The sequence below is a fragment of the Amblyraja radiata genome, chromosome 3 (genome assembly GCF_010909765.2).
Source record: "Amblyraja radiata isolate CabotCenter1 chromosome 3, sAmbRad1.1.pri, whole genome shotgun sequence".
Taxonomy (NCBI): Eukaryota; Metazoa; Chordata; class Chondrichthyes; order Rajiformes; family Rajidae; genus Amblyraja; species Amblyraja radiata.
The window spans coordinates 58,959,721-58,977,517 of NC_045958.1; the positions used below are offsets into that span (position 1 = coordinate 58,959,721).

A 17,797-nucleotide genomic window follows, 5' to 3' on the forward strand; every position below is an offset into this window, starting at 1 on the left:
GTGGAAAAGGGGACATGAGAACATGAAGTTAAAGTTTACCTTCCTTCCTTTATCAGATTTCAGATTGCAACCTGGTGCTTCCACTTATTGCCTTCCAGCCTGTCCCTACCTCCACCCTCCCATCCCCACCCCCAACCTGGCTCAATTTGATTTTTTCTCTCTCATTATCTGTCTCTGCCTATTACCCATCAGTTGCCAATTCCACCCCTCCCTCTTTTCACAACCCGACTCCATCTCCACAGTTCTCCCACTCGTCTTACTGTATCTGACTACATTCTATCATTGTCCCGCCCCCTCCCCTCGTTTCAGTCTGAAGAAGGGTCATGACCCGGAACGTCACCCATTCCTTCTCTGCAGCTGCGAGGCAGGTTGAAAGATTGGGATTACACCTTATTTTAGGGGAGGACTGTTCAGTAGTCTGATAACAGCAGGGAAGATTTTAGATCATAAGTGATAGGAGCAGAATTAGGCCATATGGCCCATCAAGTCCACGACATTCAATCATGGGTGATCCCTCTCTCCCTCCTAACTCCATTCTCCTGCCTTCTCCCCATAATTTCTGACACTTGTACTAATCAAGAATCTATCTTTGCCTTAAATATATCCACTGATGGCCTCCACAGCCTACTGCGGCAAAGAATTCCACAGATTCACCACTCTGACTAAAGAAATTCCTCCTCATCGCCTTCCTCAAAGAACGTCCTTTAATTCTGAGGCTATGACCTCCAGTCCTAGACTCTCCCACTGATGGAAACATCCTCTCCACATCCACTCTATCCACTATTCTGTACGTTTCAATGAGGACCCCCTCATTCTTCTAAACTCCAGCGAGTACAGACCCAGTGCCGTCAAATGCTCATTATAGGTTAACCTACTAATTCCTGTGATAATTCTTGTAAACCTCATCTAGACATTCTCCAGAGCCAGCACATCCTCAGATTTGCTGCCAAAAATTGCTCACAATATTCCAAATGAGGCCTGACCTGGTCCTTATAGAACCTCAGCATTACATCCCTGTTTTTGTGTTTCAAGCCCTCTCGATATAAATGCTAGCATTGCAATCGCTTTCTTTACTACCGATTCGACTTGCAGATTAACTTTTTGGGAATCCTGCACCAACACTCTCAAGTCCATGTGCAATTTCTGGATTCTCTCCCCATTTAGAAATAAATCTGTGCCTTTATTCCTACTACCAAAATACATGACTCCACAGGTACACAAAATTGCTGGGGAAACTCAGCGGGTGCAGCAGCATCTATAGAGCGAAGGAAATAGGCGACGTTTCGGGCCGAAACCCTTCTTCAGACTCCACACTTTGCTACACTATATTCCATCTGCCACTTCTCTGCCCACTCTCCCAATCTATCCAAATCCTGCAGAGCCCCTGCTTTCTCTACACTACCTGCCCCTCCACCTATTTTCGTATCATCCACAAACTTGGCCACTAAGCCTTCAATCCCCTCATACAAATCATTAACATACAACATGAAGAGCAGTGGCCCCAGCACCAAGCCCTGCGGAACTCCGTTAGTCACTGGCAGCCAACCAGAAAAAGCCTGAAGAAGACCAGAAGAAACTATTCTGAAATCTGGTGGTATGCGCTATCAGGTCTTTGTTTCTTTTGCCAGATGGGAGAGGATTGACCAGGGTGGCGAAGGTTCTTAACTATGTTAGTTGCTTTCCCAAGGCAGTGTGAAGTGTGTAGACAGAGTTGATATTGGAGAAGCTGCTCTGTGTAATGGACTGGGCTACATAAAGTAAAGTAAAGTATCCTTTATTGTCATTCAGACTTTTCAGTCTGAACGAAATTTCATGCCTTGCAGTCATAACATAGAATAAATTCGCAACACTCTGCAATTTTTTGCAGCCTTGGGCAGAACTTTTGGCAATCCAAGCAGTGATCCATCCCGATAGGATGGATACTATCTACAGTGCATCTGCAGAAGTTGGTAAGACCTATTGGAGACATGCCAAACTTCCTTAGTCCTCTGAGGAAGTAAAGGCGTTGGTGTGTTTTCCTAGCCTTGGCCTCAATTTGTTGGTCCAGGATAAATAGTTTTGAGTTGAGGTTACAGGTATTCTCAATTGGGAATAGAGCTTGGGATTGCATGGCATTATGTCAAACATGCTATCATGACTTCAGACCTGGCAGCATACTCATGGTCTACTGTGCAGCAGCAATTTTGGTCTTCCTAAATGTTCCTAAAATCTAGACTAATTGTAGGAGACACCTCAAGACACTGGGAAAAATATCACAAAAATTATGTCTGCAATTTGTTCCAAATTCAGTAGGTCTAAGTAAACAAGTATTTGTGTGTTTCCCCTTGGCCAACATACCAAATACTGATGCCTTAGTGACACTCAGGCACTTATATTGGGCAGGCGGAGTTATTCTCATGCCCAACACCTGACTCCCAAAACAAACTGATATTTGAGCTGTACAATGGGAAGATTCTATTAACAGCCAATAAAGGGAAAGATTAAAATTATGTGAACAAAGCTTCCTTGAACAATGCAGCACTGATACTTGGATACCTCTGGCCTATGACAATATGAAAGGACATTTGGGATGGAATTGAGACCTTCACAGCCATGGATTGGATGCACAAAGAAACATAGTACTCTTAGATATTTCACCCGTCCCAATGCCCACCACGTATCCAGTCTGTGGTTCCCACATCAGCCTCATCATTATTTCGGGACCCCACAAAACTCGACCGGAAATCAAGTCAGCTGTGATCTGGGGGACTTGCTAAGAACATCTACACACTGCTTGACTGATTTTAGTACAGGTTAACGACCTGCCTATCACTCACACACACATTTTACATCGGAGAAAATTACAGCAGGGAGGCTTCAAGCACACTACATCTTCGATTTGGTGGCACATGAAAGTTTAAAAATGCATTTCCAATTATGCATACGATATATGCTAATTACCAGTATTTGCCCAAACAGAATGCTTCACCATGACTGTCCACTGTATAATGTTTTTAAAAATAAATTGCTAAGCCAGTATTTTTCACCTCTTTATGTCGCCTGCAACTTAAGCGGCACGGCACCATCCACTTTCTATATCTTGCCCAAATTGGTCGTTCATGGTAAATGCTGATTAGCTAATCGGCAGAATAATCACCACAAACCCAAATCCAACTCAAGGGAAAACTAATCCGTAGTTAACTGCTGATCTGCTATCGTTAGCTCGTCATGTATGGTACTGTAACATGCTTGGTCAATGTTACGCACTAAAAGATACAAAGGATGTGTTTCTGTGGAAGAAATGGAAATCAATGGAAAATGAAAAGCGGAGACTTTGCAGATTTGCTTTGAGATTTTATTGCATGATATCATGGAGAGATGGCTGCAGTAAACTGCTCACCAGTTCTCTGACTTTAGAGCAGAATTAGCCGACAATTATACTGTGCAATAAATACTTTTTGTTTACTTTTGTTAGATACTACTCTACAAAAATATTCTATCAACTGCAAGGGTACCAATTATTTCATTAGTCATAACATACTTTTCGCTTATGTTATTTTTATTCAACAACAGTTGGTAATACAAGTCAAACACAATACAAGGGCATCTTGACATTATTCTATCTCACCTTTCAGGCGGCCCGCGCTATCATCCCTTCTCCGAACCAATCATAAGCCCCCCATTTACAGTAACATTTCACCCGTCCCAATGGCCACCACGTATCCAGTCTGTGGTTCGTGTGGGAGCGCGGGTGATCTGCTGTAACTTCTCACAGAAGAAAAACAAGCTTCGTTATCACCTCAACTATTTAATGTTTACATTTACCATCCACCCTTCAACACATTCCCAGACAAGGGGTAATAGTCTAATTTTACTTTGCCGATTCCCATTAACATCCACACCTGGTCAAGCGAGAGCTGCCATTTGTCACATCCAAAACACCCTTTCGTTACCTTGTTCAATTCCAATCAAAATTAAGAAAGGAGTGATATTAATTTTTCATCCAGTTTCATTATTTTAAAACTGAAAACACAATATTTGTTAATTTGAATAGATAATTGGAATTGAAGTTGTCAACTCCAGATGTATTATGGATATTTCCCCACAGCACTTGCTGATTTATAACCCCACCACCACCGATAGTGCCATCCTTGCACTGTACTGCCTCCCGAGTCCAATTGGAATAGAAACATAGAAAATAGGTGCAGTAGGCCATTCGGCCCTTCGAGCCTGCACCGCCATTCGATATGATCATGGTTGATCATCCAACTCAGTATCCTGTACCTGCCTTCTCTCCATACCCTCTGATCCCTTTAGCCACAAGGGCCACATCTAACTCCCTCTTAAATATAGCCAATGAACTGGCCTCAACAACCTTCTGTGGCAGAGAATTCCAGCGACTCACCACTCTCATCTCATGAAACATTCTGCGCGATTTGTCGACGATTAATCGATCACATTTCTTTCGTCCACCACCTATCCTTTTCCTTCAAAAGCTGTGAAATAAATACGGACATTTTTGCCTTCGGTGACATGCGCTGGAATGCAAGAGGTTGAACGCATTACAATGTTGACGCCAGCCACTCTCCACGTTACATCCAACCTTCATGCGCCCTGTCGTCGCCACCGCCGCCGCTATACGGCGCATGCGCACCACCAGTCATCCCAGGTGCCGGTTGGGGGTGGCGGCGCGCACGCGCACGACTCGTGCAGCAGCGGAGTGGGTTCGCGTTGCTCATCCGCGGTCCAAACAGAAGGAGCCCAACCGTCAGCTGGGGAGCGAGTGAGTGAGCGAGCGAGCGCGGCGCGAGCGCAGGGCGCGCCCCGCGGTGAGTAGCGGGGCACCACCGGGAGGAGGGGCCCGGGCAGGCGGGTGAGGCGGGGGAGAACCGGCAAAGTATTGTAAGGACCAACTGCAGGCAGAATCGGAGGGGCGTTTACTTGGGACGGCGATAGCATCGGATAATGTTGGGAGGGAACCGGTGAAGCATTGGTTACGTATTGGGAGGGCACCGATGTGTATCGGTGGCCGAAAAGGCACCGTGGGAATAGCAAGAGGCAACAGGCGCTGTGGAGGCCGGCGGGCGCATCGAGAGAGCGAGTGGAACATGATAATATCGGAAAACATAAAGGCCACCGGGGGCTGGGAGAAGCAGAGCAAGGAGACGAGTTGAGGTCCGCGACCCTGCGGGAGTTCTGGCAAGCTTGGGGGTGAGGCTTGTGCTGGGTGGACAAGGGAGTCACGCATTGAAGGAGGACAAGCCGGAGAGGCTGGGGCAGGCAAGACCAATGAAAGGGGTTGGGAGAGTACTGGGACTGAAGACACCACGGACCAGTTTTGAAAACTGAAGCCTACTTGAGTAGGGATGTGTAAAGTATGAATCCGGTAAACTGAGGAGAAATGGTCTGAAGTGTCGTCACCGGGAGAACAGATTTGCAGAGAGTGGAAGTGTTTTGAAAAAAGTATGTGTGTAAAGGCAGCGAACGACGCATGAGCACCATCTCAGTGACGGACCTCTGTGGCATGTGAAGGGAGAAAGTTGGCGAAAATTTATTGTAATCGGTGAGTGGGTAAGGGGTAGCGGGTAGTTATGTAGCCATTAAATCGATTAATGGGGTGATGGTGTAACCAGCCAATAGGCGGAACCGTACGTTGATGCAACAAAGAAGCCCCCATAACAACAGACTGCACTCGGTGTCGACAGAGCAATGTAATAGATAAAAACAGTACGTCTACGGAAATAGACAGATGGAAACGAAAATAGTGTTCTGGTTGAATTTCTGCCGTGATCAGAATTATTTGAAATTTGATTGAAAATGTGATCTTGTTCTTGGTTGGTCATTACAAAATAGTAACAGCACCTTACAGGTAGTGCATTCAGCTGGCTGAAGATTGTATGCTCCAATCCATTGTTCTGTTGATCTGGAAATTGCATAATTGTTTATATTTTGAAACACCAGTTGAGCTGGATGTGCATAGACAATTGGGATCTGAGTCATGGAAGCAAATAATGATTTCAACCTATGTACATCTATGGAGCCAATTTCAATATATTTCAGAATGACCTTGCTGCTTAAAAATATAAATCAATCATCATTTATATAAAACTGTCTGCATATTGTGAAGAAATTACAGTAAAAACATAAATAAATATATTGGGCTGATGACAGTAATATTCATATTATATGTTTCAGATTCATATTTATTGTCACATGCACTGTATATCACATACAGTGATATTTGAGTTACCATGCAGCCGTACAATTAAAAGAACACAACACAATAAAAAACAATAGAACTTAACATAAACATCCAGCACTGTGATGGAAGGCAATAAAGTTCAGTCATTCATCAGGCAATATAATCTCCAACATGTTGTAACCTAAATACCGACCCTTGAAATTCAGACCTATGAGCATTACCAAATCCCCCACTGTCTATATACTGGGGTTCTCATTGATCAGAAACTGATTTCAACCTGTCACATAAATAACATGTCTAGAAGAAGCATCTGTAGAGAATGATTTGCCTCCTGAAACTGTAGGACTTTTCATAGTTAACAGGCAATAAATTATTAGTTTGATGAAAGACTGTCCACTTGCCTGGATGAGTGTAGTACCAATAATTCATGACGCAGAGCACCATCAAAAATAGTATATATTTGTTCCCCCTTTTATTTCTTTTTCCTCCCTCACCAACCACCTTTAAGGATTCCCTTTCTCCACTGCTACCTTATGTACCATTTACCAAAAGCTGAGTAGTTACTTATCCTGACAGTACCTCACAATGAACCATGAATTCTTCCATTTAAAAATGCAAGGGCAGCGGATACAGAGGAAACACCATCTGAACAGGTTCCATTCCAAGTTGCGCACCATCCAGACTTTGAAATGTATTAGCAGTTGATCATCATCAATTCTCAATACAGACTCCCTACCCAACCAGACTGGAGTACCTGAATCGCTCATCCTGAAAATGCACTTTTTTAAATGTTGTTGAGGTAGAATACTGTGACTTCAAGCAGATAGTTTCAATTTGAAGTGGGGTGTTCAGGGATGGGAATGGACAAAGGTGCAAGGGTACTAGCGCCGGGCCTGTGAGTTCAGCAGGGTAATGGTGTTGGGGAAGAAGCTGTCCCTTAGCCTGCTGATGCGAGACCTGAGGTTCCTGTACCGCCTCCCCGATGGGAGGAGGGCACACAGTCCATGGTTGGAGTGTGAGGGGTCCTTAATGATTTTGCCAGCACATCTCAGACACCATGTGCGGTGAAGGACAGCCATGGCAGTGAGCGGGACACTGATGATGTGATGGGCGGTTTTCACCACCCGTTGCAGTGCCTTCCTGTCAGCTATGGTGCAGCCGCTGTACCACAATGTGGAGCAGGTGGTCAGGATGCTTTCTATGGTACAGCGGTAGAAGTTGGACAGGATCTGACGGGACAGGTGAGCTTTCCTAAGCCTCCTCAGAAAGTAGGGGCGCTCTTGCGCCTTTTTAATCAGTTTGGCGGTGTGGAGGGACCAGGACAGATCCTCAGAGATGTGTACCCTGAGGAATTTGAAGTTGGAGACGCGCTCCACCTCAGTCCCGTTTATGTGGAAGGGGGTGTGTCTGCTGCCTCTGGTCTTCCGTTAGTCCACAATGATTTCCTTCGTCTTCTGTGTGTTGAGGACAAGGTTGTTGTTGGCACACCAAGCTGCCAGGTGCTGGACCTCCTCCCTGTAGGCTGATTCGTTGTTGTCACTGATCAATCCTACCACCGTGGTGTCGTCAGCGAATTTTATGATGGAGTTGGAGCCATGCATATGGACGCAGTCGTGGGTGAAGAGGGAGTAGAGGAGAGGGCTGAGCACACAGCCCTGTGGCACGCCAGTGTTCGGTGTCAGAGTGGAGGAGGTGTGGTTGTTAATCCTAACAGATGAACAGAAATCCAGTGTCCAGTTGCAGAGGGAGGTGTTGATGACAAGGCTGCTGAGTTTGGTGAACAGACTGGCGGGGTGACAGTATTAAATGCAGAGCTGAAGTCAATGAATAACAACCTGATGTAGGAGTTGTTATTGTCCAGGTGGGTCAGGGCAGAGTGAAGAGCCGCTGATATGGCATTCTCTTTTGGCCTGTTGGGCCGATAGGCAAACTGATGGGGGTCCAGTGTGGGAGGGAGGCTGGATTTGAGGTGAGCCAGGATCAGTCTCTTGAAGCACTTCGCGATGATGGGGGTGAGTGCCACTGGGCGGAAGTCGTGGAGACTCCCTGAAGCTGACTGTTTAGGCACTGACACGATGGTTGTGGTCTTGAGGCATGTAGGGATGATACCCTGGGCCAGTGACTGATTGAAGATGTCAGTGAAGACCAGGAATAGTTGTCCAGCACATGCCCTGAGCACACGCCCGGTGATGCCGTCGGGGCCGGCAGCTTTGTGCTCATTCACTTTGCTCAGTGCGCCTTGTACAGCAGAGGTGGAGAGACTGAGGGGTTGTTCATTCGGGGGTGGGGCAGCTTTGATGGCTGGTGTTTTATTGCCCCGGTCAAAACGAGCATAGAAATAGTTTAGCTCGTCAGGAAGGGAGGCGTCGTTGGCTGGGGGCTGGTGGAGGGGTGTTAGCTTTGCTGTAGTCCGTGATAGACTCGATGCCTTGCCTCTGGCGTCGGAGTTATTTTAAAAATGCTCCTCGATATGCAGCTAGGAGGAGGAATACAAATTCAAAGTGGTATCGATGCCATATAATGGGGCAGCTTACATTTCTGGTGAGGATGTTCCAAAATACCTTGATATAGAAACAATAAATTGTCTCCTTCAATACTGAGTATTGAGTACTTGGGGGTCTGAGCTTTAGGCAGTGGTTGAATAAGCTGGGAAAGTGCAACAATGAGAATTACATTGCAGCATATTAAGGGCCTGTCCCACCAGCATGCGATTGCATGCGTCTAGCGCGACCAAACGTGGTGCTTGAGCCGTACGGCCTCGCGGGGCCGGTCCCACTTCCAACCGCGGAGCCGTCGCGTTTGCCGCATGCAGTCGCATGCTGGTGGGACAGGCCCTTTACACAACATAAAACTGTTCTTTCACTTTCATTTCAGTCTGATGCATTTGGCACATCAGGAAATGGCAATGCTAATTTGCAGGCCTCTCCCAGTCAGATTCATGGAGTCATACAGTGTGGAAACAGGCCCAACTTGCCCACACTGGCCAACATGTCCCAGCTACACTGGTCCCACCTGCCAGCATTTGGTCCATATCCTTCAACCTGTCAGCAGGAACTGCAGATGCTGGTTTAAACCGAAGATAGACACAAAATGCTGGAGTAACTCAGTGGGACAGGCAGCATCTCTGGATAGAAGGTATGGGTGAAGTTTCGTGACATGAAACGTCACCCATTCCTTCTCTCCAGAGATGCTGCCTGTCGCACTGAGTTACTTCGGCTTTTTGTGTCCTATCCATGTGTCTGTAACTGATTCTTAAATGTTGGGGTAGCCGCAACTACCTCCTCTGCCAGCTTGTTCCATACACCTACCATCCTTCATGTGTAAAAGTTACCCCTCAGATTCCTATTAAATCTTTTTCCCTTCACCTTAAACCCATGTCCTCTGGTCCTCGATTCACCAACTCTGGGCAAGAAACTGTGCATCTACCCGATCTATTCCTCTCATGATCTTATACACCTCTGTAGAATCACCCCTCATCCTCCTTCACTCCAGGGAATAGAGTCCCAGCCTACTCAACCTCTCCCTAAAGCTCAGACCCTCTAGTCCTGGCAACATCCTCGTAAATCTTCTCTATACCCTTTCCAGCTTGACAACATCTTTCCCATAACACAGTGCCCAGAACTGAACACAATACTCTAAACGTGGCTTTACCAACATCTTATACAACTGCAACATGACCTCCCAACTTCTGTAATCAATACTCTGGCTGATGAAGGTCAATGTGCCAAAATCCTTTTTGACCACCCAATCTACCTGCGACTCCACCTTCAGGGAACTATGCACCTGCACTCCTAGATCCCTCTGCACTACAACACGACCCAGAGCCCTATCATTCACTGTGTAGGTCCTGCCCATGTTAGACTTCCCAAAATATAACACCTCACATTTTTCTGCATTAAATTCCTTCAACCATTCCTCAGCCCATTCGGCCAATTGATCAAGATCCTGCTGCAATTTTTCACAACCATCTTCACTATGCAAAACCACCCACTTTTATATCATCTTGCTAATCTTGCTGTGTATGTTCTCATCCAAATCATTGCTATAGATGGCAAACAGTAACGGGCCCAGCACCAAACCCTGAGGCACACCACCAGTCACAGGCTTCCACCATCACCCTCTGCTTCCTTCCAAAAAGTCATTTTGGCGTTCTCGGCTCCGTTACTGTAAAAAATGACTGGCTCAAGTGGACCCTTGCATTTTACCTTGTTTTCAATTTTCTTTGAGTTGTGGCATCCTGTTTCTCCACCATTATGTAATTTTATTATTGTCCATGTGTATCAATTCTACTGCTTTGCTCCAGCTTGCTTTATTTTTCTACTGTTTTTCAGCTCTTATAACTAGCTTTTTGTAGTGAAACTTCTGTACCTATGCCATAACATTCTGAAGCTTTCTTCTACCTGAAAGCCTCAAAATATAGTTTCAAGCGCATTTTGGGTCATCTACTTCAATGTTTTATTTAAACTGGTGCGTAACGGCAAGGTGACTATTCGGGAATTTTGATCTTGATTTTTAATTAAATGAAAGTTTTTTTTCCACTCGAAAATAATTTACACGAGTTTGTTAATAGAGAGTCATATCTTTTTATGTTGTTATTAGGCTAATAATGACAGAAAAATAGGCCATTTAGCCCATTGAATTTGTACATGTGTATTATCTACATGTTTTATTAGATTGTAGTGACTGTCTTTGTCAGAACATTCCTGAAAAGTCGATTGTTAATTTGGTTTAATGATGCATAGAAATTGTATAAAGGAAAGTATCAATCTTATAGACAAGCAAGAATATTTCCTTTTGAAATTTTACATCACATCACCTTGTAAAGAATGATTTGAAGTTTGTATTTTGCAAGGTTTTTTAGAAAGAAATATCTGGAAAATCTGTTTATTGATATGATTTGGCAACAGAACTGACCTAAGGCATGGAAACAAATGATAGTTACCAGGGCTGAAGTTAAAGCAAGATTTTGAGTGCTTTACTGCCCTAGTCCTTCGTGATAATCCTTGGTCCCTAACTTTGTCTGGCTCTCGCATGGAGCTTGGAAGTTGGCTCCATGGTATTTCTTATGTCTGTATCCAGAGCTTTTCTGCATACAAAAAGGTGCCGGTACGCATATAATGGTTCATGCTACTCCATTGGCTGAAGTACATCAACCTAGTTTTTAAGTTTTGAGTGGTGCTGGTACAGTCACACAAAAAAGCACTTGCTGTATTCCATTTGTCCTTTGTTCCAATGCTATGTTTTCAATATTTAAACTATAAAAGATCAAGTATATGTTTCTCTTCGATTCTTGTAAAAACTCCATATACTGTATGAATCAGCAACTGAAAAGGCTTCATTATAAGATGGAATTTGAGTCATCTAAATTCTCGTAGCTCTCATAGGTTTCCAAATCTCTTCTGCCATTCGGCCAGTCAATATCGTGACAGATCTTGAGTTCTCTCTGTTTCCTGTACTTGATTAGCAGCACATATCAGTCACAGCTTTTCTAATATTATTCAAATAAACTGATTATGAATGAGAGTTACATGTTTCTGCTCTGTGGGTATGGTTTGTAATTCTACTCAGGGTTACATCTCATTTTAAGACTGATTTCTAATACATGACTTGTCGACCAGCAGAAATAGTTTTGATCTCTTGCTCTACAACTCGCCTTAATAAAAAAAAAAAAATTACTACTTCACTTGGTACTGTAACATTTTAAAGACATCTGGACAGGTACATGGATAGGAAAAGGTTACGGAAGCAGCAGGTGGGACCAGTGTTGATGGGGCACTATAGTCAGCGTGAGCAAGTTGAGTCGAAGAGCCTGTTTCTGTGCTGTCTGACTCTGATTCTATGGCCTCTGAAACTTATAATATTTCAATTTGAGTATTTACTCTTGTAATTTAACCCCAGGGGTCAGGGATCATTTTGGTGAATGCAATGTCAATAAATCTAAATTAGAGTTTTTTACTCAAAGCTGCAGGTGTAACTCCAACCAACTATTTTGGAAATTACTACATAATTTTATCCATTGAACTCCTGTCCATATGTATACAGAAGTTAACATCTTGCATGTGGGTTCAGTGGACTCTACACTTTGTTAATTGGGGTTATGGTTAGATATGGCAATACCTTACTGGACTGTATATAAGAAAATAATTTCACTGTTTGCAAATGAAAATAAAAGCACCATTGAACCTTAGACCTGTGCTCTTGTGTACAACATCCCCCTTGAGCTCCATAGTGCATGTTATTTCAGATTACCTCCACATTCCCACAGTGACTTGTTTGTGGCCATCACTGCCACTTTGAGGCCAAATGTAAATTGAAGCATACCCGCTGTTACCCAATAGTGTGAACATTAATTGTTCACATATCAGGTATCTTACACTCCCAGTGTTCCTTTTCTTCCACTGTTCCAGCCAGGTTCTCTCTTCCTTTGTTCACTTTTTCAATTCCCTTTCTGAGATACCTAGATTTCTCTCCCACCTGGTTCAATCTACCCCTCACTCACACATCTATTCACCTGCATTTCTTCTTCCTTCTTCCAATACCTTCATTCACCTGTTTTTTTTTTTTAAATCTGCCATGTGGATTGTGAGTGATGTCACCCAAAGGAAAATCTCGTTCAGTCTGCACTGAATAAAGTTATTTGAAGAGGCAAATAATTAAATCATTTCGTATGCAGTTTTTAGAGTTGTTTGAGAATTGCCTTTATATAGCAAGTCCTATTGTTGTCTTACCAGAGCTGCAATGCATGTTACTTAAATGATGCACTGCAGCTATTTGTCAAAGCCATTTGTCACCACTCCCAGCAAGGAAAAGATCACCTGGTGCTTGGGTGCACTGTAATCTTCAAATATCAAGTGATCTTGCCTTGGATGTATTGTTTCTTCTCTCATTGATTCTATATCCTATCTAATTCCATTGTTCACGCACCTGATCACACTTCACCAGAACTTGTAATAGTGAGAAATGAGCCAAGCTTCCAGTTACAAGAAAGTATCAAGTATCAAGAGAGTTTATTGTCATGTGTCCCAGATAAGACAATGAAATTCTTGCTTTGCTTCAGCACAACAGAATATGGTAGACATGAATACAGAACAGATCAGTGTGTCCATATACCATTATATAAATATATACACACATGAATAAATATTCTCAGGAAGTAGAGGTGCTGATGTGCTTTCTATATAATTGCATCAGTGTTCTCGGAACAGGAGAGATCTTCAGAGATGTGCACGCCCAGGAATTTGAAGCCCTTGACCCTTTCCACCATCGACCCGTTGATATAAACGGGACTGTGGGTCCCTATCCTACCCCATCCAAGGTCCATAATCAGTTCCTTGGTTTTGCTGGTGTTGAGGGCCAGGTTATTGTGCTGGCACCATTTGGTCAGTCGGTTGGATGGCGAGAACAAAAGGGAAGGTATGTGATAGGGTGGAGAGGAAGGATAAATTAAATGACACGTCGTGGTGTCAGCTGAAAGAACTTGTTTAAAGGAAAGTTTGTAAAGGATTTGGATGAATAAGGTTCTGCGCTAATTATCAAATGAATTTCAACAATTGGCAGCTGAGAGGACGAGGGACAACATCGCAGAAAAATAATACTGAGTTATAAATGGGATAATTTGCAAAAGTGAGTACTGCTTGTTTCAAGACTGGGGGTGGGGGGATCGGTGGGGAGATGGACAGCTTAAACATAGAAACATAGAAAATAGGTGCAGGAGTAGGCCCTTCGAGCCTGCAAGCCTGCACCACCATTCAATATGATCATGGCTGATCATCCAACTCGGTATCCTGTACCTGCCTTCTCTCCATACTCCCTGATCCCTTTAGCCACAAGGGCCACATCTAACTCCCTCTTAAATATAGCCAATGAACTGGCCTCAACTACCTTCTGTGGCAGAGAATTCCACAGATTCACCACTCTCTGTAAAAAATGATTTTCTCATCTCGGTCCTAAAAGACTTCCCCCTTATCCTTAAACTGTGACCCCTTGTTCTGGACTTCCCCAACATCGGGAATAATCTTCCTGCATCTAGCCTGTCCAACCCCTTAAGAATTTTGTACGTTTCTATAAGATCCCCCCCTCAATCTTCTAAATTCTAGCGAGCACAAGCCGAGTCTATCCAGTCTTTCTTCATATGAAAGTCCTGACATCCCAGGAATCAGTCTGGTGAACCTTCTCTGTACTCCCTCTATGGCACAAAATGTATTTTCTCAGATTAGGAGACCAAAACTGTACGCAATACTCCAGGTGTGGTCTCACCAAGACCCTGTATAACTGCAGTAGAACCTCCTTGCTCTTATACTCAAATCCTTTTGCTATGAATGCTAACATACCATTCGCTTTCTTCACTGCCTGCTGCACCTGCATGCCTACTTTCAATGACTGGTGTACCATGACACCCAGGTCTCGTTGCATCTCCCCTTTTCCTAATCGGCCACCATCTACTTTCCTGTTTTGCCACCAAAGTGGATAACCTCACATTTATCCACATTATACTGCATCTGCCATGCATTTGCCCACTCACCCAGCCTATCCAAGTCACCTTGCAGCCTCCTAGTATCCTCCTCACAGCTAACACTGCCCCCCAGCTTCGTGTCATCCGCAAACTTGGAGATGTTGCATTCAATTCCCTCGTCCAAATCATTAATGTATATTGTAAATAGCTGGGGTCCCAGCACTGAGCCTTGTGGTACCCCACTAGTCACTGCCTGCCATTCTGAAAAGGACCCATCCCCTGCCACATTAGTTTAAATCCTCCCCGACAGCACTAGCAAACACTCCCCCAAGGACATTGGTTCCATTCCAGCCCAGGTGCAGCCGTCCTGTTTGTACTGGTCCCACCTCCCCCAGAACTGGTTCCAATGCCCTAGAAATTTGAATCCCTCCCCCTTGCACCATTTTTCAAGCCACGTATTCATCTGCAATATCCTCCTATTTCTACTCTGACTAGCCCGTGGCACTGGTAGTAATCCAGAGATTGAGGTCCTACGTTTATCTCCTAGCTCCCTAAATTCACCTTGTAGGACCTCATCCCGTGTTTTACCTATATCGTTGGTGCCAATGTGCATCACAACAACTGGCTGTTCACCCTCCCCCTCCAGAATGTTCTGCAGCCGTTCAGTGACATCCCTGACCCTTGCACCAGGGAGGCAACATACCATCCTGGAGTCTCGTTTGCGGCCACAGAAACGCCTATCTATTCCCCTTACAATTGAATCCCCAATTACTATTGCCCTTCCACTCTTTTTCCTCCCCTCCTGTGCCACAGAGCCACCCACGGTGCCATGAACTTGGCTGCTGCTGCCTTCCCCTGATGAGTCATCTCCCCCAACTGTATCCAAAATGGTATATCTGTTTAGGAGGGAGATGACCGCAGGGTACTCCTGCACTACCTGCCTACTGCTAATGCTGGCTAATGTCCACCCGTTCCCTTTCTGTCCGCTTAACTTTTACCTGCGGTGTGACCAACTCACTGTACGTGCTGTTCACGACTTTCTCAGCATCGTGGATGCTCCAGTATGAATCCAACCATAGCTCCAATCATTCAATGCGGTCTGCCAGGAGCTGCAGCTGGACACACTTACTGCACATGTAGCCACCAGGGACACCGACCATATCCCTGATCTCCCACATGTTGCAGGATGAGCAAACCATGGGGCCGATCTCCACTGACATGGCTTACCCCCAAATTAAATCAACTCACTCCCACTATAAAAATCTTAATCCTTTAAACTGTACCTTTACTAAAAAACACTGAACCCTTAACTCACTGTACCCTCAACTCACTGAACCCTCAACTCTCTGTACCCTCAACTCTCTGTACCCTCAACTCTCTGTACCCTCAACTCTCTGTACCCTCAACTCTCTGTACCCTCAACTCTCTGTACCCTCAACTCTCTGTACCCTCAACTCTCTGTACCCTCAACTCTCTGTACCCTCAACTCTCTGTACCCTCAACCTGAAAGCAGAAATGCAAACCTGGGGTTGCTCCCAATCAGCTGCTTCCTCTCGTCTGCTTCCACCAATCAGCGGCTTCCGCCAGACCACTTGGAAGTGTGATGGAACGTTGCAGATTGGGTCCTCCTCCTCTCGCTCCAACGGCTCCCGGGCCTACTGGCATACTTTCCATATTTCCAAAAACACTTGGCATATGTTCACTTGTGGCTGTTGTTAAAAATTACTTAATCATCTCAAATTGTCAACTAACTTATTCTAGTGAGCATGAGGAGTAAGTCAAGTGCTCCTCGGCAAATAATAGTAGATGCAAAATTAACATAATGCTGTGGGTGGAAGATTGCAACCTTCACGTGGTCCGCACTGTTTCAACGAATGCAATCAACCTGGCATGCACAATCAAATAAGATCAAATAAAACAAGTTGTCCTACAACTTTCGGCTGTGCACGTCATACGCAAGAAGAAGAACATAATGCTGGAAATGCCATTGAAGCAGCATCCATGAAAAGAGAAACTGATTTTATTTCAGTTTCATGACCTTGCATTGCACCACAGGTGCTGCCTGATATGTTGACTCGTCCAGTATTTTTTTCCATTTGAGCACTCTAAACACAAACAAGTATACAAAAAAAAGATTGTTAAATCTCTTGTAGTTAGTGTCAAGCTTCAGTTAGTAGTTTAAAGGTGATCACCAAAGAGCTTTATATTTGTGAAAAGTAAAATGAATAATGGGTTAAATTTTAATATCGCATCTTTTAATTTGTTAAAATGGTTTTATGGAGATGTATTTGTTATGGTCATTGCTTTTAATCCTTGAGGTTTTTTTTGGTCTTTTTAGGGTAAAAGATGTCGGAAGCAGAGAAAGACCTGGTGGCTAAAATGCTGCGAGCAGTCCTGCAATCAAGCAAAGATGGTGTGGCCATAACAAGGTTGCAGGGTGAATATAAGCAACTCACAGGTGAAGTGATCCCACATAGGCAGCTTGGATTTCCCACTCTTGATAACTACTTGAAAAGCATTCCATCAGTTGTGAAGTTTGGAATGAATAAAAATGGAGAGGTGAGACATTAATTAATCAAGAGTGTTTTTGTCGCATGCACTGATATAAACTGGAGCAATTAAACTCTTATTTGGTGTACTTTTACCACCACTTTGGTTCAAACAGAAACAAGAAATATATAAGAAATTATCAATTATTCTTGGTAAAGTAGACGATGATGGTGTAAAAATCAAAGCATGCAGAGCGACTATAGTAGTAAAAAGTAACTAGTGGTTTACTAGAGTTGGGATACAGTTGTGGATGAGGTTGCACAGGGTAGTTCAAAAATCTGATAGTTGGTGGAAGAGCTGTTCTTGAGCCTGGTACTCGTGGTTCTCCTGTGATATACTGGACAGCAAAGTCTGCAGCCAACTTGGTTCTTGAGCATTTGTGTTTGCCAAACAGACCATGATGCAACCGGCCAGAATGTTCGCAACAATGCACCCATCAGCATTTGTTGCCATGCTGAATTTCCTCAAACCTCTGAGGAAGTGGAAGTGTTGATGAGCAATTTTGAAATTGAATCAATGAGTTGGGTACAGGACAGATGATTAGAGATGTCTACACCCAGGAACTTGAAGATGCTGACTCTTTCCATCGCCATCCTGCTAATGAAGGCGGGTAC

At 44.2% G+C, this 17,797-nt stretch overlaps 1 protein-coding gene across 3 annotated transcripts in view; it reads left to right on the plus strand.

The window, feature by feature from the left end:
* Positions 1-4,657: 4,657 nt before the first annotated feature.
* tdrd7 (tudor domain containing 7) overlaps positions 4,658-17,797 on the plus strand; it is a 124,615-nt gene continuing 111,475 nt past the window's right edge. Inside the window, exons 1-2 of one of the 3 annotated variants that reach the window (XM_033017847.1) lie at positions 4,658-4,808; positions 16,972-17,192. In XM_033017847.1, coding sequence (XP_032873738.1) covers positions 16,980-17,192 — 213 coding nt within the window. In that variant the 5' untranslated portion in view covers positions 4,658-4,808; positions 16,972-16,979. Of the gene's footprint in view, positions 5,543-16,971; positions 17,193-17,797 lie in introns of those variants that run through there. The other 2 variants (XM_033017848.1, XM_033017849.1) reach the window with 2 other exon arrangements.